We start from the raw sequence: 27,836 nt of genomic DNA on the forward strand, positions 1-27,836 counted from the left end.
ATAAAGTTTTGCTCTCCCCTTATTGCATTTTTAAAATTAAGTTACCCCAACTATACCTTACTAGAGATGCACTTAATTCGCTTAATTATCAGTTTTCACAAAAATCCATGCAAAGTTGAATACGTTTTGGATTCATAGAGAACTAAACGTATGTGGCACTTTAATTTTTTGTTTTATTTTTTACTTCGCACTTAATAGTTCAATAAAACAAAATGAAACAGGCAGGAGCGAACGCTGAACGGAACCTGAAAATGCAGGCCTCAAACTGAGTTTGCAAGCGTCTGTCCGTGCTTATCTCATTTCCATCAAATACATGCACCTGGCATAATTCATTCCATGAACTAGCGTATGTTGAAAAACCGTTAGACTTCAAAAGGGTTAAAATGCTTCCTATTTTATGCGCTCCAGTGCCCTGCGTCACCATATTTGATGTACAGCTTTCACAGTTGTCAGCGTTTTGAGAATTTTACTAAGGAAAAAGAGTTCTAGGCAAGTTTCTCAACTCGTCTCTCAACGCGCCATATATAAACCTTCCTCTTTTTACTAGAAAGAAAGTCTTTGCCTGAGTATAGTGTTGTGAATCTGTGAACTACATTACAGGTACGCTTTGTATGCTATTGAGGGAGAGGTATGCATTATCAGCTAATTACGCGACACTATTTTTTTAAGACAACTAATCTAATTAAATGATGCCGCAGAGTAAGCACTGTCGTCAGGTGTTTTTTTCTGAATCTGTGTAACCTCTGAATTCGCATTTTGTTTGTATTTAACCAATAAATATGTTTCACAGTACTGTTTGAAAATAATTAATCTTTGCATAACGAGAAAGTGCCAATGACTAGGCGATGAAACTCTTAACAGGCCTCAGATGATATCACTGGGCTACGACCCCCGCCAAATTTAAATGTTTGCTTACATTTAGCAGGCACACCTGGTGTATAGGGGAACATACTCGACACTGCATTGGCAGTGCGCTCTGCAGGCATTTCTCTTCAGGGAAAGAAATGAGATTCACGAACAAAACTACTGCTTTTACTTCCATTTCCATGGTTGTTTTACCATGTGTTGTTTTTGCAATTTTGTGTATAATTCATGTGTTGCGGCTAAAATATGTGGCAGTGAGTCAGTACGGGTCATGTGACTTTGGTGGTCCTGAGAAACAACCGACAAAATTACTCTAGACAGACCTTCAGTGACGGCTTCCCTTTGTAAACGTGTAAAGCTCGTATGTTCAAACTATCTGCAAAAGAAAATTATGCAAATAAGGAGGGTCGAATCATACTGCAATTCAGGCTGTTGTGATACACCCAGAAAATCGTCTATTCACGGCACCATGGGTGGCGGCTGCCGTATTAAGTGTACAGGTGCATCGCTGTAGCGCTTAATATGTATTTATCGTTTCGTAACTTGTGTTATGGGTCTGACGGCACGTGCACTGCCAAAGCATTTTAACGCGGTAGCGTTAAGGAGCTCGTGTCGCAGAAAATCCGGTGTCGTCGGCGGCGTTGGCCGTGAGCGATAAATCCCGGCATGCACTTCATAAATAAAAAGCAACTTCCAAGATGGGCTGGGTGGGAATCGAACCAGGGTATCCGGAGTGTGAGACGGAGACGCTACCATTCAGCCACGAGATTGTTTTTTTATTGCCTGCTGAGACATACATCGCTACCCCGCCGGGGTGGCGCAGTGGTTAGGGCGCTCGACTACTGTTCCTCAGCCACGAGTTCGATGCTTGAAAGCGGTACAAAAGCGCTTCTAGTGAATGCGGTGTTGCCTTAGAAACGTGCCGTAGAACGTTATTCTGCGGTGTATATCGGTAATTATGAGCATTTTACTTACAGAAGTCGCAGTTACACGAGTAGCGAAGTACGTTTCCGCTATATTTCTTCTGCGCTCTGCGCACATGCAGAGCCATCTTGCGGCTCTGCCCTCCTCGCAATGTGCGGCTCTGCCCCGACACGTGGCGCGCCACTCGCCCCTGTCGTTTCGCCGTGCACCCTCACGTGTTGTAGAATCAAGCGTCTTTCCTTTTTTTAGATCACTATCTTCGCTCACCCGCTTCTCCCCTTCGGGCCGCGCAGCTACCGGTGCGAGGATGCCCCAATACCCTTGCGCTTAATAAGTTTTCTCGCTCTCTCCCCTTCCAACATCCAGCGTGCGTCACTCGAACAGTGGTGTTTAGGCGACGCGGCTCCTCTTTCCGCTCACAGCGCTATTGCTAGGTGCATCCTCTGATGCCGGACGCCTCTGACGTGGTCGTTGCGCCGTAGCGCTTCTGCTGGGAAAGCGTCCCCTGCGATGTGTGACTGACCGACATACTCAGTGCGTGTGAACGCTAAAGGAACACGGGAGCAAGAAACGTTGTAGTGCGCACAACACAGTGCGATAATGTAGGTTGTGAGAAGCACTTGTTTGAACAAATAATTAGAAAAAAGTTGTACAGTGCACTTAGAAGTAATGAGTATGAAAACTATGTCTTTGTGTGACTCAAGAGTATACCTAGCGAATGAGTGGGCGGTGCGAACGAGGTGCAATAACGCTATCGCGTTCCACTCTTGAAGGTGAAGCTTAAGCGTCCTCCAAATTTTATTTCTTTCTAGCGACGTCCTTGCGAGGGCATCAGGTGTTAATACTTCCTTTTACAAGTGGTTCGCTTGCACCCGGGAAAGGGCAGCTTGCGAATCAAGGACTCTGATATATTTTACAAATAACTGGGGAAACGGTCTGTCGCATTTCTCGTACAGATGTGTTTTCATATCAAATGCCGTGCTTCTGACCGTGAGCAGAAACAGTATTGTTGAAATTGGCCAACAGCTAAAAGCGGCCACTGACCAATTTCCAAAAATTATCGCGGTTTTGTATTTTCCATACAACGCTTGTTTTGAGAGAAACATACGGGGCTATAGAAGCCTTCATAGCCTGTAGAAATAGCCCACCTACATCTTGACTCCACTTCAGTTTAAAACAAAACCCGCATTGTTATTCGATTGGGTGGAAATCGCAATAACGTGCCTATTAGTGTACATGGCTATTTCCTAAAATCTACATGGCCGCTTAGTCAGAACACCTTATTGCCCGCTAACTTTTTGTATGGAACTCATAGCCACTCCTGTTTTCGGGGAAGTCACCAAAGACTGTAGTTACCTTACCGTTACTATGCTTAACACACATGGGGCAGTGCTACGTCGAATGACTAAATAAACAAACATCGAGGAATACAAAAATGACTGTTCACAATCCGTAAATCTCAAGTCGCATTGAAGAGTTTAAGTTTCTGCAAAAGTTTGCATGAGTTCTTCCTAACCCGTGTGCATGTTTTCATTTACTGTCAATGGCTGTTTATCCACGACCAGGTTATTCGGGACTCTTGAACGATGCCACATGCTACGTAACGCACGAAAAATCGGGGCATTTTTTTAATTTGCTCCAAGTTAAATTAAATATTGAAAGAAGGTGAAACGCGCTAAGTGAAATCTGCGGATAAATAAGAGTTTCTTACCTCGCAATACTTTTGCGCTTACCCTGGGCGCTGATTTCAGCAGAGTTATGGTTCCTGGCTCCAGCCCTGCACCAGGACGAATTCTTCTTTAACTACGAGGTTTCTGAAGAAGCTGTTGGTTGGTTGGTTGGTTGGTTTGTGGGGTTTAACGTCCCAAACCGACTCAGGCTATGAGAGACGCCGTAGTGGAGGACTCCGGAAATTTCGACCACCTGGGGTTCTTTAACGTGCACTGACATCGCACAGCACACGGGCGCCTTGCTTTTCGCCTCCATCGAAAAGCGGCCGCCGAGGCCGGGATTCGATCCCGCATCCTTGGGAACAGTAGTCGAACGCCGTAACCACTGCGCCACCCCGGCGGGGCTGAAGAAGCTGTGTAGCTTTGCCTGTTATTCGTATGGCTGTGCATCGGGTGGATGTCAATGAATAATTGCTGTCTTTTTACGAATCTACTCAACCTTGGGGGATTCCCCTAAACATTCGACCCGCTGGCAAGTACTGTTCGCACTCAGCAAGGCTCAGAGACGTAAGACAGACAAAAGTCTTTAAAACCGCCGGCGCTGGTAGCCATGGCAATGATAAGCAGTCGAGTCCGCCAAGCGACGATACGCAAACACGCGCCGTGCACAACAGCTAGCCGTGTTCGTTTTGCTCAATAACATAGACACGCGTTTCTCGCTCGACGTATCTGACCGACGCAGATGCTACAGCTGCTCCGTTGCGCTTTTCGCTTTAGGCATCGCATCCTGAGTATTCAAAGCAAATCAGGTTTTTCTTTATTTCACTGATAAGCGGCCCACTCTTATTCGTGCCATCAAGCAGGCATGAAAGCCGGCTTGAGTAGGGCGAGGAGGGAGGGAGGGGGGAGGGGTTAGGGGGGTTGTTTAATTTCAAAGAGATTACATTTGGAACGTATCTGAGACTTGACGGTTAAAATATTTGAAGCCCATCGCCACTGACCGCTACGCAGCGGACATTTGTAACCTCTACTAAGGAAACAAGTCAATTCCGGAGATCCGCGTTTTTGCAATGCCATCGGCGTTCGGCTTTTCAGGTCGAAGTCGCGGGTTCAAATCCCCGATCTTGCGTCTGCACTTCGTATCAAAAATGCAACAAATTTAAATAGCGATCACCTGGAAGTTTTGTCTAAATTTTAGGGGCAACTGTGCCCTCGTACCTGACTCGGAGAGATTTATTGTTTAAAGAAGAGGTTCAGATCGGCAGTGAAATGCTGCTGGGATGAAGGATTTCAAAGATTAAGGCCTGATTATAGAGAATGGTGTACTAGGAATACCTTGACAAAAATTAGGGCATGCTTAAGTATCATTTAGAGTTGATACAATAACTTTGCCGTATAGAAATAATTCATTAAAATTAACGGTGTTTAGTGGCAGCACTAATTAGCAGTGATAATTGGTAGGCCTCTGTAGTAGTGCTCCTCACAAATGCGAAATGCACAGGTAAGTAGTATTACTTAGTCGCACTAATTACTAGTGCTAATTAGCGGTCTTATTCCAACGTAATCTCACTGCAACCTTCCTCCCTTCCTTTACGGCGCGGTTGAGGTGCCCACAGAAACAAGTTTGGCAGATACTGCGCCTTACCTTTCCAGTAAACCAAATATTATTATTATTAGGCAGTAGCATAAGGCGTCCAGCTATCGCACTAAACGAGCTCTTCTGGCTGGTATTAGAGGTTTACGACCGAGAGGGCAGTGGTTGCATTTCCACTGGACAATTTTTTAAGGCGAAAGCCTTTGATGCCTCATACGGTGTCCGGCGTCCTGTCCCACTGTATCTGTCAATTATACTGACAGCCACGCCGAGTACATGAGAAACGTATCTTAGTTCTCCTTGCCATGGAGACCGCCACCGCTAGTTGGTGGCAGATAGTGATCGGTAATGATAGTTATTGGTAGTTAGTGACTGTGATGATGATAATGACAGAGATGATTGACTATAACGTCATCACCTGGTAGCGTCATGACAAGTCGTGACGTCATGACCGGATGTGACGGCATACGGCATATCCGGCCATGTCTAATAATCGGAACTGACGTTATGATGACGAAACGACTGGATTGACTTCACCAGGCGTAGCACACAGGATGCAAAAGGAGACGCAGTACAGCGAACATCGGAGGTGTTTCAAATTGGTATTTTTATTATTACAGGAAAAAGAGGTACAGTATCTGTCACACTTCTCCGCGGACACCTTAACAAAGCCTGAAAGGAAAAAATAAGGAAGTGTTCAACCCTGCTGAACCGAATATGGAGCGAAAGCATTAGCTGCGCGTGACCGACTGTTCTTCTTCTGACGTCACACCACCTGTTAGGCGCAGCGCCGGCTCGGGGACCACGGACACGGCAAGCAGCGATGAGCTATTAGACTTGGCGTAGTATTGCTTTCGCAATAAAAGATGAAAGTGGGAGTGAAATAGAGAGAAAGTGGTGCCGAAGCGGAGGGCTTCGGACCACCGAGAAACAGAGACTTCCACCGCATCTCAGTTTAGTGATCCAAATTACCCCTAGAATTTTATTTCTCCCAGGAGCACCTTCCATCCTTAGGTGCTTCGTATTTGGAGTTGATTGACGCCACGAGATGTGGCGTCATCCCTGTCTTGAAAAAACAGTAAACTTCGTTGTCATCCTGCCGCAGACAGAGAGAAAATCTTTCCCTTGGGTCCCTGCACGACCCCACTGGTACTCGTGTTTATGTCCCTCAGGGCTCAGGCTCATAACACTGGCAGCCCGGCCTGTGGCGATGGTCTGCACGGCCAGGTCCTCCGAGCGCAGCAGTGACTCCCATTCCTCCCACGTCTTAAAAAGCTCTAGGCCCCGTGGGGGAGAGTCCGCAGGGCAGAGGGTGAGGATGTGGAGGAAAGAGGCAAAGGGTACAGGCAGGTGTGGGGAAGGAGGGTTGGTAGTGGGATAGAGTAAAGGGTGAAGGAAGAGAGTGTGTTTGCCGTCCGCGCCATAGTGGTGCGCATTTATTATCTCTATAGAGGGTTGGGGCGGGGATAGCGCTTGCGCGAGGCTCTGGGGGCCCGCGTCAGGTCGCTTAACGAATGCATGAGCTCCTTCGTGAATCCTGGATTAGAGGACACCTATCGCGGTTTATTGAACCTCGAGCCAAATGGTTGGCAGCCTCGTTTCCGGGATTTCCGGGGTGCGCAAGCACCCATATCAGCTCCACATGGCGGGGCGGGGCTGCATCGGGTGAGCCCAGTACACTAAAGTCAGGGACATGGACTCGATCTTGTACAAAATTTATAATCGCTCTTTTTGAATATGTTAAAAATGTACTGGGTGGGTTATGACTATTACAATGGCGGCTTTCTCTGCAGCTTCTGGGGAGGTGTCTGGGGGGGGGGGGGAGCGGTAATGTGATCGCTGTTTGCATAATTAAATCCTCACAAAGGTACCGCTTACCAGCCAGTCGCTAAGCAATGAAAAGGTAGAGAAAAGTAGGAAGGTTTAATGAGAACGGATCGGGACAGTTATGGGGCATTATTCCCATCGGTATCGCACAGCAATAGAAAACGCCATCTTCAGGAACTCCTCAGATAGCAGCTGAAACTTCGCTGCGTTGTAAAGTTTTTCCCCGGCTGTTTAAAACTATACTATCTCTCAAATTATTTACGATTGTATTGACTGCGTGCCTGTTGTTACAGTAAATACTGTGTCTTTCGATTCCAAATCGGTAGCTTGGGAAGCTGCAAAACGAAGTGGTGATATAGACGGAAGTTTGGACTCTGTTTACAAGAGAAATGAGAGTTGCGAGTGGTATTGTTTTGATTGGTAAAACGTTTATTTGGGCCTGCAGTAGAACGGGCGCTAGCGCGCGCGCGCATCGGACGGGGCCTACGTCGTCCTCTGGGCACCGGCCGCGCGGCCTGGGTCCCCGCTCGCCGTGACCGGCTCGCTGGTTCCCTGCCGGGCCAGCGCCTTGATGACCTGCTGGACGGCCCAGAGTTGTTCCTCTTGATTGTCGCCCCCTGCGGCTGCTTCCAGTCGCGGCGGTATCCTCCCATACTTAGCGTCTTCCTGGTACTTGTTGCAATTCCACAGAATTAGTGAGAAGCCAGCCATCTCCGTTCAGCAGACTCTGCATTTGTCTGTCGGGTGCGTCTCGGGATACATTCTGTGCATCAGCGACGGGCTGGGGAGATATAAGGCCTGCACCAGGGTTGCCATAACGGATAATTCTGAAACAAAATCCATACCATTCCATCAGAATCAGAGTCAGAATCATCTAATTGTGCGGAGCCCAGATTCAACCTCGATATACCTCCACAAGTCCCAAGTCCAGCGCAAAGTCAAGATTCTCCCTCTTTTTTTAGAAACTGCTCCGGATTCCCACTCTCAGGGGTTTAGGCAGACTTTGTCCTTTTGGAGCAGACACGGGAGCGGAAAAATTTTCTTTTTGGAGCAGCAAACGTCAGATTTCGGAGCAGGCCAATTTATAGGCTATATCGGAGTAGGCTGACGGTGTTAAATGCTATTGAGCGCATTTTCTCCTCATACCTAAAGAAAGCTCTCTTTGTCCTGCAATAAAGCAGAAAAAATGCTAAATTTAGCCGAAAGTACGAATCGAAAAAATTGCTGAAAACTGTTTGTACTACAGTGATTTTGCCTACATGACAGCTGCCTGCATTTGACATAAAAAACAAGTACAAAAAATACAGCTATTCCCTGTTTCGTAGGGCGGGAGGGTTGAAGGATTGCTTCAAAACGGTAAAAGCCTCCCTATCTTTCAAATAAGGGGCAGCATTTATATTTTTATAATATTGCAATCAACCATATGTAGTATTCTAGAAGAGTTGATTCAGATATGTCATTGTATTCTGTTTGCCTCTGTCTTGTCGGCCATGTCAAAAGCACGCGTACGTGCACGTTCTCCTCGCTGGGTAGTTTCCGCACAGTTAGACAAACCCCCTCGCAGTGCGCGAGCGGGGCGTTCTTCTTGCTTGTTTTACAAAGTGACCCCTAGCAGGACCCAAGTTGTTGGCGTACGTGCATCCTGTTTTGGTTGTTTTGGTTGTGACGTACTTTTTTCATCCGCAACGTGGCGGCCATGCAGTGCGGAAGTTGCGGGACCTACATGCCCCTTCCTGTGTGTGCACTTGTGCGTGTTTGTTTTTGCGGACTCTGACTTGGGGAGGGAAATATTTAGTGGGCGTGTCTTGTGCATTTTCAACCAACGGCTAGAAAAGAAGCCGACTCGGGCCCAACGGAAGTGTGCCTCTCGTCTCCAAGCACTCCGGGATTCCCGAACCGCCGCCGCATCGTACCACGAAGACTTCTTGTCAGGACTCCGGAAGGACAATCGCCTTCGAAAGCTCCCAATCTGCGTCGTATTTGTGAGCTGAGTGCCGCCGCGCTCGTCGGACAATATGCCCGTCTCCTAATTTCCTCTGAACTTTTTGTACAGTCGTCTTATCTCATTTTAAACGTCTATGTTCAATTTGCATGTAGCTTGATAGTGACAATTTTGACGGATGTATTTGTAATTGCTAGATGTCCAGGTACGCTACCTTAATTGTGTTGTTTTAAATGCCTGTAAAGGCTTCCGTCGTATAATCCTGTGTATAATACTCAGAATATATCGCTGTTTTTCCAATATTGACATCGTGGCTCTGTTCTCATTCGCAACGCTGAACATAACCGGCCAACGCTGGACGTCAAAGTTCCAACCCCTTTGCCTCGGTTCGAGAAGGTGTCTCGCACCCCTTCCGGAGCTGTGACACTATCCTTTCGCAGTGCTACTCGGCTGCATTGATACTTCTGCACAAATCGACCCTTTGCGTTTTGAGGATGCTTCACTGCAGAAAGCGCTGCGGCTATGTGCTTTCTGCGGTGAAACTGAGTATCATCAGCTGGAAGCAAAATGTGGATGCACACGTGGGACGTATGTGTTAGAACAATGCGACGCCATCCTGAAACAAAATGAACAGCGACGGCCCGAGCAGCTTCGGATGAGCACGTCCAATGGCAGCCGCGGAATAGCATGCAGTCTAGGCGAATCCAAAACTATACGATTGAGCTTTATTTCGGAAATGGCGAACTTCCGATCATCATCACACCTGATGACACAGCGCGCACAATATGCGCAGGCACAACAGTTACATGCAATTCAGGTTCAGAGAGGGTGACTGCTGGCGGAGCGAGGCGTACCTCAACGTGTCGCCGAACACCGGTATGTCTGCCCCGCGCCGCCCATGATTAACATCTAGCCTGCTGAACGCAGGCGAAGAGCTGCGATCAGCCGTTGCGCCGCATCTAATTGAACTCGCAAGGGTGGAAGAACGGGCTAGTTGGTAATTCATCTTGGAAATCAAACTAGCGCACTTCAAAACAGACACAGGAAGAGAACGACAACACAGCGCTCGCTTTTCGCACGTCATGGTGGGAACAGCGCCAACACAAGACGGAGCGAGAACACAACACAGGTGTTCCCTTAAGTGGGCATCAGCTGCAATCACGCTCCTATTTCAAATTATCTGACTTTCGAAATTAACGAGAGGCGAAGCAAAAAGAATTTAGTACAAAAACTGCATGAACATTTATGCTGTATCCCATTTACCAGAATTATGTAGGATTGCAATAATTCGAAGGATTTTTGCTTGAGTTCATGTAAGAAAAAGAGAAATGATAGCTACTGCAAGCGGCAGTGGAATAGATTAGCTGTTATTGATTTCAATGCACCTACCTTTTGTGGAAGCCGTGGCGATAACAGCTTTATGACGAACACCTCGAATGAAAGAAATGTGTGATGCGACTGCGTGCTTTTCTATAGTGAGAGCGCAGTGTTGCTCAACTATCGATATTAGGCTAAATTTGGCGTTGTATACTTGCGATGGTCAATCATCGCGTAAAATGCAGTTATGGCGCAGCTTGGTGCAACAAGTCAGATTGGCACAGAATGGTGCGATTGGGGCAGCACTTTCACCCCTGAGCACTGTTTACACAGAGTGCAGGACTTCTTAGCGTTCCCAGTTTTCTTGTGCGATGAGGAAGACAATTGCGTATATAAAACAGAACTAAAGAAGCTTCAGTGTTAAAGCCGAATAAAGAAGACAACTTCCCCCTTCGTACGACGAAGCAGACAACACATGAGCCACAAATACAGGCACAGACCGTGGAAGACTTTATTTACCCAAAAAACTTTCTCGAGCCGCGATAATGCCCTACAGTAAAAATAAACATACAAACACCGCCTGAACAAATAACTTTCTCTGCCCCTGCATCTCAATTATGAGACGCACTCAAGGTTAAGAACGAAAAGCTAACAAATATTTAGCAGCACACAAAAACAGTCAATGGCCAAGACAATGAAGAACTTGCTGAATTTACAATTGGACAGTAGATCGCTGCTGTACAAAACAGAAGAAAGCTCGCCCCTGCGACTAGGAAGGGAAAAAACTCAAGAGAAATGAATCGTCCCAGAACTCAGGGCAAGAAGGAAAACAGGTGGTCACACAACCGGCGTCCAACTCCCCACAATGCACCCAACTCCCTGGTGCAAGCGAAATTACGGAGAAGAGGAAATCCTGCATCGGTGCCATGTTCCGGCCGCATTTGCTAGGGGGCCACGAACTTCACTCCATCTCGCAAAGTGGCCACAGTAGAGGAAAAACTACTGAGCGAAGGTGCCATTCTTCGAGGAGTGCCCTCTTGCAATATCGCAAGCTAGGCACATGGATATGGCAGCTGCCAGCATGACCACTGGAAAACTAAGCCACAGTCATGTTCGCAGAGTAGAGAATGAGGTACCTGGAAAGCCAATAACTGCCACACAGCACCCTTTGAAGCATCATACATGACGCTAATTTACATCCACCGTGATTCACCTGCTGCTTTCCTGCCCATGCAAGCATGGCTACTAGTTGGTGGTCACCTGTGCATGTTTCCCTTTGTGGGATGTTATCAGACCATCTGCTTTCACCATTGGAGTTCCCACATTAAGACGCTCTTCTAAGATGAAGTGGCCCTCTCCCGTACCGACAGTAGTTCCACTACCAATCTATCCTCCGAATATATGACAATAACTTGACTGCAATGATACGGCCTCCGTAAAGAAAAGCTCCAACCCCACGTGACTAGCACTTTTGTTGCAGATCTACTGCTGATGCACTGTTTTTATTACTCTTTTTTTCCTTTTGCTGTGGTGGCCATGAATGTCCCATCCTAACGTATAATCTCGTGCAAGGACAGCAGCTGGTACGTTGCAAAACCTGGATGTGGATGTAAATAAACTGTTCAAGGCTGCATTCTATCAGGGCGACAAGAAATGAATGGCAAGTGCCCGCCATGAAAACACTCTACCAGACACCTCAAAGAGAGCATCCTTTCAGCATGTGGAACTTTAGCGTCTTCAGGCAGCATTTTAAAGAGATTCAAAGTGACTGGAGTCCCAAATGAACTTGATGGCACAGAGAATTAGCTTGCCTTCGAATAAGTGTGCTTCCAAGGGGAACGGACCAGACGGCCTCCAGCCCCGAGGCCACCGACACTGACCGAGAGAAAAACCTTAAGTTCGAACATCTCCATACGGCCACAATTAGTGTTGTCTTGCAATGCAAAAAGAAAGAAAAGAAGAGCTGCTTTCCGTGAGACACACCTTTAAAATTGATACCCAAATTTCAAAACGGAACAGCTTGGCCCTGGCACTAGTTTATACGGTATTTACAGAGGTGTGAGATGGAAAAGAGCGCGCGTGTCTGCCATCATAGCCGCTTCAGGGTGCGTTTCTTTTCTTTGGCCAGCTTGACAGTCTTGCTCTGTGGTGAGGAGCCGCCCTTGTGCTTCGCAGGCTGCGCATGGATCTCAGTCATCATCCGTGCCCTCCGGCAGTAGTCATCATACCTGCAGAGAAAAGGGGACAGAAGAAGTGATCGAGAAACGATCAATGGTGGAACGACTCTAGCAACGGCATATTCAAAACTCTGAATGTTGAAAAAAGGCGCAAGATGTGCCACTTTGCTTCAGACGTTCGGTATTGTTTATGTGGCTTAACGTACCAAAGCAACTCTAGCTATGAGAGACACCGTAGTGGAGGGCTTGGGAAGATCAGCCGTAAGACATTCAGCTCAACACACCGCACAAACAATGCTGCAACAACGGTACAGGGCTGCGCTGTTGCCGTGCCGCTGGACATGCTCACAGGTTGAAAACATTGGACGGTACTCTAGACAAGCTTGTTTTATGTGCAGTCCTTGAAAAGTGATTTTGCGTAAAAACAAGTTTTTTAGTGGGCCAGCTTAATCGTACGCGTTACGTTATCGGGAGTCGGCACACCATACACGTCAATATTCGCCAACCTTGGTTCGCAATAGTAGTGGTTAGCTCCGTAACAAGCACCAAATCCTTTAATGCGATATCAAGGCAGCGCAATATCAAAAAGGCACTGTTGAGAGAAAATACAAGACACGTAATGCGTCACTTCACGGCAAACCCGTGCGGCAATGAATGGAAAGCATCTCTTGTAGCAAATCCAGCGTTTGGTAGCTGCCTTTACGAGTTCTTCGCTGTGCGTTTGTGTCTACAGTTACCATTATAGTTGCGAACTATAAATGTAAACTGAGACATCCTCATGGTTAACTGTGGCACTCATCGCTCATGAAAGTTCGGTCTGTGGAAGTGGAGCGTTGTCTTTCAGAGGTGCGCTGGCTGCTACTACTGGAGTCAACAACTTCCACCATAAAAGACCTATGTTTCAAGGGTTGCTGGCACGCTCAAACAAAACACAAAATAAAATTAAGGTGCCAGACAGCTTTCACGAGCAGCAGGCAGCAGCCACAGTACACTGCCACTACCGCACAACCAACGGCACACGCACAGCCCAAGATGTCGAGTAGAATCTGTGTGGATTCTTCTTGTTTGGCTCCTGCAGGGCGCATCCAAGAAATGACGATGTAGCACTCAGGCATTAAAACTAAAGTCGCCTATAGGCAGAGCTCAACTTGTTAGCAGGGTCACTTAAACTGCACAGCACCTGGGGCATTAGGGGACATTTTTGTTTACAAAATGGCCTTTCCGTGCCCGTGCAACCACCTGCCATGAGTGTTGTCAATTTGCAGTAGATAAGCACTAGTGGCTGCAAACCGGATGCAGAATACTGCAACACACATAATAAGATGTCATAAGCCAAGAATTACATCAGGCGACTTCTGACGAACTCTTCCTCGCCTAACTAGAGAACAGAATGGTACCCACAAAACCTCACGGAAGTATAAAGTACCTCTCGAGTAGCATGCGGCCAGCCTCCTCGTTGAGCGCCGACTCTGGGTTGGGGGCGATGAGCAGGCACTTGATGGTGAGCAGGATCTGCTGCAAGCCCAGGTCTGGCTTCCAGTCTTTCTTCAGGGTGTTGACGCATATTTCGCCTGATGTAACGGCCACGTTCGGGTGGAAGATGCGTGTCGTGAAGAAACCCCGTGGCGGCGACGCCGGGAAGTCCTTCGGCAGCATCTACACCGCACGACAACATGCTCTCGTTCCAATCTGTCTCACTGCTCAAGCTTGTGCCAATGCACTCTGAACCGGCTCTCTTTCACTTGGCTGGGCACCATGTATGCATCTGAGTGTGTAACGGAATCGCGTGAAGTAGCAACAGGGTCACTTTTTTCCAAGCCCTCTCTAAAGGTTCTGAGCACGGGTTGAATCTTCCCACATCTCCACCTGTCGTCAGTAATCAAACATTCTGAGATAAGGCAACGTGCTGCCAAAGTAGCAGGTAAAATTTCAACCTGCACAAGCTAATATTTGGCTAGTTTGCCATAACAATCACGTAAAACCAAAAATATTAAAACTATTCACCTGCCAAGGCACACAATCAAGCCAGGTTCACTAAAAGCCAAAGTGAAAAGATATATTCCTCTAATGAATTAATTATGCACTTAACGTAATGACAATTCCTTGGCGTCTTCACAAGGCTCGTTACGAAGCCTCCAAATAAAAACTGACCCTGCTGCTGCTGCAAACCCACCAGTGACTAGCAAACTGGAGTGCCATGCGGACCAGCTGAGCACTTGGCACTAGAGCACAGCTGAATTTAGCACTCTATGCTTTAGTGCTGCCCTCACACCTCTCTTGTGTCCCAGTAATTTGCTCCTTACCTAAGCACCGCATAATGGTGCGACATCAACGCGCACACTAACGGCATTCACTTGGAAGTCCTCCTTGCACTTACTCCTAGAATTCTCCCTTGGCAATGAAGGCTGCCCTTTTGTTCAAAACTGGTTTCCGACAACAGCAGGGTACACCAGGAAACATCATAATACACGCTAGTGGTTGGATGCAACTAGTTTAAATTTGTCCGATCTGTTTCTCTACAAGCTACATAAGAGGTGTTGTACACCTACCAGCAATCACCAGTCTTGCTGTTGTTCGCTGTCAGAAAGACAAACCGCTCAGAACGCAGCAGCTATATAAAGACCTAGTTTTCAGATTTATTCCGATAAATCTTGTCAAGCTTACAGTCTAATATAACTCAACTACGGCCATTGAATGGGGTGGAAGTAAACAAAATGTTAAATAAGCCCTGCAGCAAACACTCATCATTGAAGGCCCTCAACGAATGGCACAGGCCAGTTATGTTACATTTGATCACCTTTCACCTGCCATCCCCCTCTGGTAGCGCCAAAGTAATAGGTTCAAAGCAGCTGGCAGTGCCGACCACCGTCCAATGCCACTGGTAGGAGTACCTTCACTGAGGGGCATCAATATTTTCCCTGAAGTCTCGAGCTATGTCTGAAACCGAGCACTATTAGCGACGTGACACACAAGGGAAACTGGAATGACCGCTACCTGCTACCAGGAGATACAAGGAAAACCAAGACGCATCAAAATGGGCAAGCAAGTTCACGAATAAAGTGCACCAATTCTGTACTTTACCAGGCGCATTTTGAAGACACCGCCAGCGTAGGGGGTGCCCTGAGGTCCCTCGATGGTGGCCTCAATGTCTGTGACGTCCTCTTCCTTGACGATGACCCGGATTCCCTCGGGTGGTTGACGAACCAGCTCGCAGAGCTCCCGCGACACCTGCCGCAGAACTTGCGGTGGAAGGTTTTCGACGTTCGAGCTCTGCACGTGACAGAGCAAAGCCATATGCCTCACTCCGGACCACTCCGAAGAAATGGTGTGTATGGGGAAATACAGCAAAACCAAAAACACTTGTCACACCATACAGTCACATCAAAATGGTTTCAATTTGGACTCCTTGTGTCCTGAAGTTTTACCGACAAATTTTGACATTATACTGGCTTACTGTGTTCTGGTTTGCTTGATGGGGTCAATGATCCAAAGCGACTCTGGCTATGAGAGTCGCAGTAGTGGCTATGAGAGTCGCAGTAGTGGAGGGCGTCGGAAATTTCAAACACTTGGGTTTCTTTTAATCTGCACTGACATCAAACAGGACATGGGCACCTAGCTATTCACCTTCATGGAAAAGCAGCTGCCATGGCTTAAGTACGATTCCGCATCCTCGAGCAAGGTAGTCGAGCGCCCTCACCACCCCAGCACCACCCAGAGTGCACTACTCCAGCTCGGCGCCTAGTGTGTTCTCCGTGTTCTACTAAACTGCTAAAGGGGCAATGACGATGGGTGCATCTAAAGGACAGCTACATCTAATTACATTTCTAAAGTTGATTCTTTTTGATTGCATTAAAAAATCTTCCTGCTAGTCTGCTCAAACATGGGACATCCTTGCCAAAAACAAGGGCTCCTGCAATGTTAGAATGAAGGACAGAGCAAAAGCCCCTGGAATACAGGCGAAAACTTCTCCAGCAACGCATGCAGTTTACTTTTCAAACTGGGAGAGATGGTACCAATTGCATTGTTTTTCCTGTCAGTGAGAAATAGAAGCTCGCCTGACTGGGCGTACATTACAATCAAGAAGAGAGCACAATTACCAAAAATTTTCACCTCTCAGCTAAAAGGGACTGAGAAATGAAACACAGGTAGTCATTCCGGACAATTCTAAGTATATCATCTAGTTTGTCTTTATGTTCACAAGTGAGGTGTGAGAATATTGAGGGGTATATATGTAAAAATTTACTGCTGGGTTGGGTAAGGAGCAAGTCTGTAACCATCGCAAAACAATTTTCTAGGCCTTCATTAGGGATTTGGTTTGGTCATGAACGCCCCAGAGCGACTATGGCCATGAGTGGAGCCGCCGTGAAGGGCTTTGAAAATTCAACAGCCTGAGGTTCTTTAATGTGCACTGCACAGTACATGGGCAGCTTGCTTTTCGCCTCTATCTAACCACCGCAGCCGGGATTTGATACCTCATCGTTAGGGATTTGTGCTGGTAAAGATGAATGCTGAGCAAATAGCAGTTGGTAATATAAAATGCAACTAATCTGTCTTGCAGACCACAAGGTAGAGGCGTCCATGGCCCGGCCAGCGCTTCCTTGCTGCCCTTGCGTGAGCTGCCCGTTCGCCGCGCTGGAAACCACTGCAGCTTCCTCCGTTGTTTGGAGGACAGATGAGTATATGGTTTCATTTTTAGTCTCCCCGTTAGGACTTTCCCATGTCCATTTCCGGCTCTTCCGTTTGCGGTAGAAGGTATTCATGATACGTAAGTTATTGCGCTCTGCAAACTCAACTAGTAACTCCCCCCGGCTATTCCTAGAACCAGTTTTATAGTCACCTACTGCCTTGTCTCCTGCCTGCTTTTTCCCTACCTTAGCATTGAAGTCACCCATTAGTACAGTATACTGCGTCTTAACATTTCGCATTGCCGATTCTACATCTTCGTAGAAGCTTTCAACTGCCTGGTCATCATAACTACATGTAGGTGCGTATGCTTGTACAACCTTCAGTCTATACCGCTTATTAGGCCTAATTACGATGCCTGCCACCCTCTCAATATTACTATAGAATTATTCTATATTACCCGCTATATGCTTATTGACAAGGAAACCTACTCCTAGTTGTCGCCTATCTGGTAAACCTCGAAAACACAGTAGATGGCTATCCTTCAGTACAGCATATGCCTCATTTGGCCTCCTAACCTCACTAAGCCCTATGACATCCCATTTTATACCCTCTAGTTCATCTAACAGCACTGCTAAACTAGCTTCACTAGCTAGGGGTCTAGCATTAAATGTTGCCAGGGTCAGTTTCCAATGGCGGCCTGTCCAGCGGAGCCAGGAATTCTTAGAACCCCCTGCTGCGTCACAGGTCTGACCGCCGCAGTGGTCAGTTGTTCCCCAGCCGCTAGTGACTGAGGGACGGGGTTTTATGGAGCTTATCATTAGAGGTTGATGCCAATTACTGCACCAGGGTTGCCAACTCCTGTTCTGGTGAGAGAGTGCGTTGCCAGAGGTGTTCACCGGCATCAGGTCGCACCCCAAACCTGTTTATACAATTCCATCGACACGCGGATTTTTTGTTTTTTTTTCATCCGGTGGATAATCGCGCGGCACCGAGATTTGAACCCTGGTCCTCTTGCATGCGAGGCGGACATTCTACCGCTACGCCACCGCACCGCAGGTCGAATTGGCCGAGATATCAAAGCTAATCAGTAAGCGTAAGGTGGCCGATATAAAGAAGTATAACGTGGAGAAAATTGAGCATGCTGTAAAGAACGAAGGAAGCCTTTAAGCGGTAAAGAAGAAATTGGGCTTAGGCAAAAACCAGATGTATGCAATAATGGACAAGGCGGGCAACGTCATCACGAATATGGACAAGATAGTCAAAGTAGCCGAGGAGTTTTATACCGATCTTTACAGTCGCCAAAGTAGTCAGGACCGTAATAAGATTGGCGGTAGGGAAAAACAGTCAGACGTTCCACCAGTGACAAAGGACGAGGTCAAGAAAGCACTAGAAACTATGAAAAGGGGGAAATCAGCTGGAGGGGATCAGATAACTACAGATTTGCTGAAGGACAGGGGGATATTGTGCTAGAAATCTGGTTACCCTGTATACGCAGTTCCTGGTGTCATCGACGGTACCGGAACCATGGAAGAATGCAAACATTATCCTCATTCATAAGAAAGGGGACTCTAAGGACCTTAAAAATTACAGACCAATCAGCTTACTGTCAGTTACGTATAAGGTATTTACTAAGGTAATCGCTAATAGAATCAGGCCAACCTTAGACTGCAATCAAGCAAAGGATCAAGCCGGGTTTCGGAAACGGTACTCTACTATCGATCATATCCATACCATCAATCAGGTGATAGAAAAATGCTCAGAATGTAACCAGCCCTTATACATAGCATTCATTGATTACGAAAAAGCATTTGACTCAGTTGAAACCTCGGCGGTGATGCAGGCAATGCGAAAGCAGGGGGTAGACGAGCCGTACTGAAAGTGCTGGAAGATATATATAGTGGCTGCACAGCAACCATAGTTGTGCATAAAGAAAGTAACAAAATTCCCATAAAGAAAGGTGTTATTCAAGGAGACACAATCTCCCCAGTACTATTCACAGCTTGTTTAGAGGAAGTATTCAGAGACTTGGAATGGGAGCAGTTAGGGACAAGGGTAGATGGAGAATACCTCACTAATCTGCGATTTGCTGACGACATTGCCTTGCTAAGCAACTCGGGCGATGAACTGCAAATAATGATTGATGACCTAGACAGGAAAAGTAGAAAGGTAGGCTTGAAAATCAATATGCAGAAGACTAAGGTATTGTTCAACAGTCTCGTGAAGGAACAGCAGTTTACATTAGGTAGCGAAGTACTGGAAGTAGTAGGCGAATATGTCTACTTAGGACAGGTAGTAACCGCAGATCCGGACCATGAAAAGGAAATAACAAGAAGAATAAGATTGGGATGGAGCGCATTTGGCAAGCACTCACAGATTATGACTAGCAGCTTACCGGTATCGCTCAAGAGGAAAGTATACAACAGTTGCATCTTGCCTGTAGCCACCTATGGGGCTGAAACGTGGAGGCTAACCAAGAGAGTACTACTTAAGCTGAGGACACCCCAGAGGGCTAAGGAACGCAAAATGGTAGGGGTAACATTAAGCGACAGGAAGCGTGCACAGTGGGTGAAAGAAATAACTCAAGTTACCGACATTCTAGTGGAAATTAAGAAGAAGAAATGGACATGGGCAGGACATGTAGTGCGAAGAGAGGATAACCGATGGTCGCTGAGGGTGACAAACTGGTATCCAAGGGAAGGAAAGCATAGCAGGGGCAGGAGAAAATTAGGTGGGCGGATGAGATGAAGTTCGCAGGGGTCAAGTGGATGCAGCTAGCACAGAACCAGGTGAAGTGGTGAAATATGGGAGAGGCCTTCGCCCTGCAGTGGGTATAGTCAGGCTGCTGCTGCTGCTGATGATGATGAGTATATGGTTGCAATAGTGAGTGAGGTCCCAGTTACTGTGGCCAGAGTGAACATGTCCAGGCCGGAGGGATCGTGCCCTTATAGTGGGCGGGATGCACATTCTCAGGAAGGTGGCAAGGGTGCTGGTTCTAATATGCTACATAATTCTGCAGCCGACTTCCACTGCAGAGTCTTCAATCGCTGATCTTTAGCTTTGGGTCATTACAACCAATGCAGCACAATTTCTCATCTTCATGCAGCTTTCGTGCTACGTTTCCCATGCATGCATGTTGCTTATAAGAAATGTGCAGAGAATCAGGTCAGGTGCCCATACAGCATGAAAATTAAAACCGTGTTTGGTGCCCTTAAATTACCCAACCCATTTACGAACCACAATATTAAACAAAAGCTGCAACGAAGGGCATCACATAAACAAAATTTCATGGCCAGGAGATATCTCCATTCAGTACAAGATTTTTCCGTTCCACGGTGTCGATCAAAAGTGATTTTGTGCGGGCACCACAGAATGTGGCCACATCACGACTCATACACCTGTCAATATTCACTCTACACTCGCTGAAGGAATAAAAATTATACCTCTTATTCGAACTTTAAGAAGAAATAATGGCTGAAACTGTCTCAAACTCACCAGTTAAGCCTATCAAGGTGAACCCAAGCTGTATTGAAATATCCAGAACACCGCAAATTGGTCAAAATCAAATGCTGGTTTCAAGTGGCGCTTGGAGCTTTACAAATGTTTTTCTTGTTACTTTGCAACATCACAAACCTTTACTGCAGGGTTTCCCCCTTCTTCACTCTATCTAAAGAACTTTGGGAGCCATGCGATACTTCTTTAGTGCGCAAAAGAGATTAATTATGCCGCTTCTGTGACCTCATTTCTGAAAAGTTCTGTGGGTAATGGTGCCTTTTTAACATTGCAAACATTATCCTTGCGTTATCGCCTGCTCCCATCATGAACAACAAAGTCTGAGCTTGTATTTGGACGTCTTAGGCATTTTATAAACTGTATCATTTCTAGCGGCTATTTCAGCCATTCAACCATTGTGCAAGTGTTTTACTAACAATGTAAGTGACATCATCAATTTGTCAACCGGACCATCAATAGTTTCTGAACATGAACAGAGCTTCAGTTTCAATATGATGTTCCAGTCTGTTTAAAATAATTCTTGAAATTTTGAAAAATAGCTTCTGTGCTGGAGACAGGTGACTCCAAATAATGTGATCACTTAACTCAATATGATGAAAAAAGGGGACACGAAAGAATGCGACACAACACTTAACTCAATATGATGGAAAAACTACGGAGCCAATCTTTAAACCTTTAACGAAGCTTGAGCCAAAATCATCTTTCAGTGCCAGTACCATAACCTGTAGGCTGAAAAAAAAAATAAAAAGAGGGACAAGCCTTACTCACTGCGAATCAAAATGCCACAAATCACATGGGTTGGGCTCATCCGAAGTCAGAAATTACAGGCAGCTTACGTGAGCCCTCAAGGATGTTACAGAGTTTAGACTCATTGGTAATGCATCAGAGGGCTGAGAAAATACACTGAACATACAATGCCGGGAGATTGAAACGCAGTGATGTTGTGTGTTGATTCCTTAGAGACTTTTATATACCAGTCTGCTTTATGTTAAAGTGGTCTCATTTGCTGCCAATTCATTAATTATTTGTATCGTCATATTTATCGGGCTGCATTTGTGCATTATATAAATAATGTAGTTAACCTAAAACACGTGCTTTAAATGATGGTGGTTAAGATATTCTTTTCAACGGTCACTGCAGTTTAGCCAAAAAACCGGGCATCAGTGTGCAGAAAAAAATTCAAGTTAGTATTCAGGGAGAAAATGAAGTTTACCTTTCTCAGAAATGATGGCAGTACGGCTACTCTCTACCTTGAATTAGCTGTTTTCGGAAGCAAGCAGTGACCATAACCTTCCTTCAGCTGTGAGCAGCTTATTCACATCACTTTACAGACTAGTTCAAAATGCAGCCCTTTTAGTTGATCATAACTTTAATTTATCTAATCTATGGTCTTGATATTTGACGCATATTCCCCAGTTTCCTTGCAACTAATTCTTGGACCTCACACCCACCTTCATATCTGGCCCCAATTGAAAACTACTTGCTCAATCCAACAGGATAACAGGCTGTAGCACATTTTCCTGCACTTTGCCGGCAGAACAATGTCACAATATACAATTAACAAATACGAAAATGCCTGTGAATCTTGCCAGTGCTGAACCTCAGCTTTCAGTCTACACATTGTCCGAGTTATTCCCGCCAACACTTGTGTACTGCAGTGTTATGAGTGGAGATATCAACCAATCTGACATGCTTTTTCTCATCATTTGTTGCAAAGCGTTTAGGTAAGATGGCCGCAGAGGAGCACAAATGCACTGAATCGATTCAAGCCTAGTATTTGAAAGCAATGCTACCACTGGTCATTTGAAAAATTCAGTAAGGCTGCAAAGGACATCTTGCTAAAATGTTGTGCCATCCTTATCACCCAATAAATGAAAACTGTCACAGAAACACCAAACACGGCGCACCAACTATGGACTGCATGAGGACTTCCAAAAAGCATGAAGCAATCAGTAGTCCATCAATTCGTTAACTATTCCGGCTGCTCCACAAAAAGCACTTTCATCAGCATCCTTGCAACGTATTTGAAACCAAATGGGAGGCGGTTTATCACAAGGCCGACATGCGCTGCAGCAAACATTCTGACAAAAGATGCGCGCGAAAATTAAAGCGGCGAAAGTCGGGACGCGTAACGAACTTAGGGAAGGAATGGCTTCGCAAGCGCGAGCAGGAAGACACAGAAAATGAGGCGCAAGCCTTCGACAAACACTTTCGCTTGTACCGATACGCAAGGGTTCATGCACGCATAGTTAGCTGCGGCACTCTTCAGCTAGTTCGACGTCTCACGGAGAAAAATATCGAAACGTAGCACCGACGACCAAAAGATTCAGAGCAGACTGCGAAAACCGCTGAAGCGGCCAACCCGACGACAGGCGCATTTTAAAACCTATATGTTAAAACTTGACTGGGCAACAGCTGCAATCAAGTTTCAACATGCAATGCACTCGATACAACGGGGAAGTGACAAATTTGCAGTTTGATGAACAGTTTGTCGGTGATTAAGCCTAACCAAAAGCGCACATTACTCGCGCAGCACAGTAGCTTCACGCGCGTATATCTACGCAATTTGGAAAACAAATAAGTACGCCCACTTACACTGGACATGTTGAAACCAGCCAACCAACCGACGACGGTCTGTTTCGGAACAAGCACCTTCGGTACAGCGAGCAGCTACGCTCACAGCGTCGGACGAACCGCCAGCACCACCTGGCACGGGTGAAAGAAGAAACCGTTGTAAATCGAAGCGAGCCGAAGACAGGAAGTCGAGTTTGAACCGAACCAATAAGATTGGCCGGTGAACGCACTCCGGAAACTGTTGCTTCAAAATAGCGCGCGATTTCAAATATGATTAAAGAAACGAGAACGAAGCGCTTAGTGAGAGGCTTGAGTGTTGGCGTTTCTAGGAGCCTCCTGGGCATCGCATCGCCCAGTGCACGTGAGACGGGCGTTTCGCTAACTTGAAATGTGACAATCGGCTGTTTCTCAGCCGAGCGCAGGAGTGCTGGGATCTTTCCGCGAGACCTTGGAAACGCTTGAAAGTTTGTTCGAGGAGAGGAAATAGCGCAGATATTGGAAGGTCTTAATTGACGTACGTCTTCTAAGGTCCGGTACCTTCCTTATGAGGACCAATGCATGGCCTTTGCTGCAATGAGTGCACGACACATCAGAAATTTCTTTCGGGCAGGGCTGGGCCAGGGCTCCGCACGGTGGCTTCAGTCTCGGGGAGGAGGGTTAGCGCTCTGTAGTTTGATCTTCTTGTGACATCACAGGGACGAGGACAGAAGCGGAGAAATAACACGTGCTCTACTATCAACTGACAAACTTTTATTTGGACATGTCATATGTCCCTGTGGTGCCACAATAAGGTGAATCTATACCAACATGTCCAGTTTTTCACCTTCTTGCAGTAATTTGACTTCTAAGGCCCGGGTGAACCGATATCGCACTATAATTTTCAGGCAATCGAAATTATGCACTTCGCAGACTCACGGGAGGTAAAAGTGATCGACAGCGTGCCGCTGTTATAGTAGCCCTTATCGGCGATATTAACGCACTTCAAAAATCAGAGGTGGTCAGTATTTTTTCTTGCCTCTATCTTTTCACTACCTTCACTATACTACCGCACGGCGTGCTCGAGTTCATCACGATACGCCCACATAACCGATATTAACGGCTGGAAGGCTTTCGTTAGATGGGCATTGCCATCGATTCTCGAGTTGCACCCTACTGCATAAAAGTTACAACGGCCAACTCAACCTGTGCCTTTCCACCGTGAGTGAATAGATATTCATACAATTCTGGGGTGAGCTTACGTGCCAAAGCTACAACGACCATGAAGGACACTACTATATAAAAAAAAAACAAGATATGGTCAAGGCTTGGCGCACTGCTGTTTCATCGCATTTGGTATAAAGCCGCAGTTCAGTCTTGAGAACCCCTGCCCCACCGTGGCAGAGAACTTCGAAAAAGCACTTGAGGACATTACATGACAGTCTGCCATCAGAGACCTTATAATCTCTCATATTTCACAAAGGGGCCATGCATTAAAATTCTAGAATTCACTCTTCCAAGCTGGCATTCTAGACACACTAGAACGAGTCTACCTCTCTAACGCAAATGAAAACCCCAACAGCATAGCTGGTATGGCATAATATCGTATATGGGACATCAGTTACTAGGGATGCCGCAGTGAATGTCTCTTATGATTTCTACCACTGGAGATTCCTTAACGTGCTGCAAAATGCCACGGGGCACGGTCGCCTTGCGTTTTGCTGGTTACAAAACGGGCATGGTTTGTGGGGTTTCACGTTCCAAAGCGACTAAGGCTACGAGAGACGCTGTAGTGGAGGACTCCGAAAATTTCGACCACCTGGGGTTCTTTAACGTGCACTGACATCACACAACACACGGACACCACTCCGTTTCGCCTCCAACGAAACGCAGCCGCCGAGGCCGGGTTCGAACCCGGGTACTCCGGCAGAACAAAACGCGTATGCATTGCAAGGCTGATTCTGCTAAATACATGCATGGTACCTGTGCAGCAGTATTTTCGGCTCTCTGGTGCATGTTTAGGAACTTAGGGAAGGGAGGAAGGTGGGAAGAAAAGTGGAAAAAGTTGCATAGTGAAGATCGACGGAGTAATTTCAACCACTTGAGAATCTTCAATAACCACCAACATTGCAAAGCGTAAGAATGCCTCATCTGCCAGCAGTTTCGTTTGAACCAGGGTACCCCGGAATAGTAGTTGGTCATTGTCGCCCGTTAACAATTATAATGATTATTAACGATGCGCCCTTAACGGTGCGCACACTCCCAGAGGGCCTTAGAATGAGTGGGGGTAGCTATTCCGGTCGCAAAGGAGATGCCCTCGACTTGCGTGGCAAGCTCAGCCGGAATTCAACTACCTTGTAGTGACAGAAGGGGATGGTCGTTTGGTGCCCAGCTTTCGCCGGTTCAAGGCAGAGTAAGGGTCGGAGTCGAAAGTAACAAACAAAACAAACTTTATAAACAGCAAGAGATGATACAGAGGAATACACACGATCAGTTCAAATGTACAGACGATGCCAAGGTAGGGAAAAAACAGGCAGGAAACAAGGCAGTAGGTGACTATGGCATTGGTTCTAGGAATAGCAGGGGGGAGTTACTAGTTGAGTTTGCAGAGCGCAATAACTTACGAATCATGAATACCTTCTTCAGCAAACGAAGAATCGGAAATGGACATGGAAAAGCCCTAACGGAGAGACTAAAAATGAAATCGACTTCATAATGTGTTCAACATCCGCCATTATGCAAGATGTAGAGGTAATCGGGAAAGTGTAATGCAGTGACCACAGGATGGTGAGGTCCCGAATTAGTCTAAATCTGAAGAAGGAACGCAACAGATTATTTATTTATTTATTTGAAAATACCTTACAGGCCCATTAAGCATTGTGTAAGGGGGGCATAAAATCTATACAGTGCAATATATACATAAAATGTAAGGAAACAGGCAAAAAATACAAAGGTAATTGATATATGAACAAACAAAATAGTACGACGCGAAAATTATTATATCATTAAAAAAAGAAATACGCGACACAGATTAAAGCACAATGGTACACACACAGATTAGGCACAATAAACAGCAAGCGGCACACAGTGCCCCGAATGGCGCTTAAAAAAATGGTAAGGAAAAAAAAAACCGGAAAGAGTATATAGGCAAACACAAGTAAACAAAACCCATCAAGACATTTAACAGCTGCAACAAATTTAATAAAAATGTATATATAAGACAAATAAGGCAAAATGAAGGCTCAGTGATATAATGTGATGAGTTGGCGATGGAACGCTAAGAACGATGTATGGAACGATGGATTAGTAAGAAGGAAACCCACCAACGAATTAGCGGTGAGGGGGATGGCAGAAGAGTTCAGGATCTCGCTACAGAATAGGTTTTCAGCTCTAACTGAGGATGGCGACATTACCTTAGAGGCAAGGAACAATAATTTCAGAGGTGTCATTACTGAGTGCGCGGTAGAAGTAGGCGGTAGGATAGTTAGAGAGGATACCGGCAAGCTGTCTAAGGAGCCGAAAGATTTGATTAAGAAACGCCAGAGTATGAAAGCTTCCAATCCAACAGACCAGTTCGAATTGGCCGAGATATGAAAGCTAATCAATAAGCGCGAGGTGGCCGATATAAGAAAGTATAACGTGGAGAAAATTGAGCATGCTGTAAAGAACGGGGGAAGCCTTAAAGCGGTAAAGAAGAAATTGGGCATAGGCAAAAACCAGATGTATGCGATAAGGGACAAAGCGGGCAACGTCATCACTAATATGGAAAAGATAGTCAATGTAGACGAGGAGTTCTATACAGCTCTCTACAGTAGCAATAGTAGTCAGGACCGTAATGAGATTGGCGGTAGGGAAAAACAATCAGATGTTCCACCAGTGACGAAGGACGAGGTCAAGAAATCACTAGAAACTATGAAAAGGGGGAAATCAGCTGGAGAGGATCAGATAACTACAGATTTGCTGAAGGACGGGGGGGGGGGGGGGGGGGGGGGACATCGTGCTAGAAAAACTGGCCACCCTGTATACGCAGTGCCTGGTGTCATCGACGGTACCTGAACCATGGAAGAATGCAAACATTATCCTCATTCACAAGAAAGGGGACTCTAAGGACCTTAAACTTTACAGACCAATCAGCCTACTGTCTGTTACGTATAAGGTATTTACTAAGGTAATCGCTAATAGAATCAGGACAACTTTAGACTGCAATCAAGCAAAGGATCAAGCAGGGTTTCGGAAACGGTACTCTACTATCGATCATATCCATACCATCAATCAGGTGATAGAAAAATGCTCGGGATATAACCAGCCGTTATACATAGCATTCATTGATTACGAAAAAGCATTTGACTCAGTTGAAACCTCGGCGGTGATGCAGGCATTGCGAAATCAGGGGGTAGACGAGCCGTACGTGAAAGTGCTGGAAGATATATATAGTGGCTGCACCGCAACCATAGTTCTGCATAAAGAAAGTAACAAAATTCCCATAAAGGAAGGTGTTAGGCAAGGAGACACAATCTCCCAAGTACTATTCACAGCTTGTTTAGAGGAAGTATTCAGAGACTTGGAATGGAAGCAGTTAGGGATAAGGTTAGATGGAGAATACCTCAGTAATCTGCGATTTGCTGATGACATTGCCTTGCTAAGCAACTCAGGGAATGAACTGCAAATAATGATTGATGACCTAGACAGGAAAAGTAGAAAGGTAGGCTTGAAAATCAATATGCAGAAGACTAAGGTAATGTTCAACAGCCTCGGGAAGGAACAGCAGTTTACATTAGGTAGCGAAATACTGGAAGTAGTAGGCGAATATGTCTACTTAGGACAGGTAGTAACCG

At 46.1% G+C, this 27,836-nt stretch overlaps 1 protein-coding gene across 1 annotated transcript; it reads right to left on the reverse strand.

The window, feature by feature from the left end:
• Positions 1–12,227: 12,227 nt before the first annotated feature.
• Positions 12,228–23,118, reverse strand: LOC146188208 (ubiquitin-conjugating enzyme E2 S-like). Its single transcript, XM_084603082.1, has 4 exons — positions 23,047–23,118; positions 15,397–15,585; positions 13,742–13,971; positions 12,228–12,366 (listed from the first exon to the last, which is right to left on the reverse strand). The coding sequence occupies exons 1-4, from the start codon at positions 23,053–23,055 to the stop codon at positions 12,228–12,230; spliced, it is 567 nt and encodes a 188-aa protein (XP_084459208.1). The 5' UTR covers positions 23,056–23,118.
• Between the last annotated feature and the right edge of the window lie 4,718 nt (positions 23,119–27,836).

Source organism: Amblyomma maculatum, chromosome 5, assembly GCF_055883805.1.
Source record: "Amblyomma maculatum isolate TAMU_Amacu chromosome 5, ASM5588380v1, whole genome shotgun sequence".
In the NCBI taxonomy this organism is placed as follows: Eukaryota; Metazoa; Arthropoda; class Arachnida; order Ixodida; family Ixodidae; genus Amblyomma; species Amblyomma maculatum.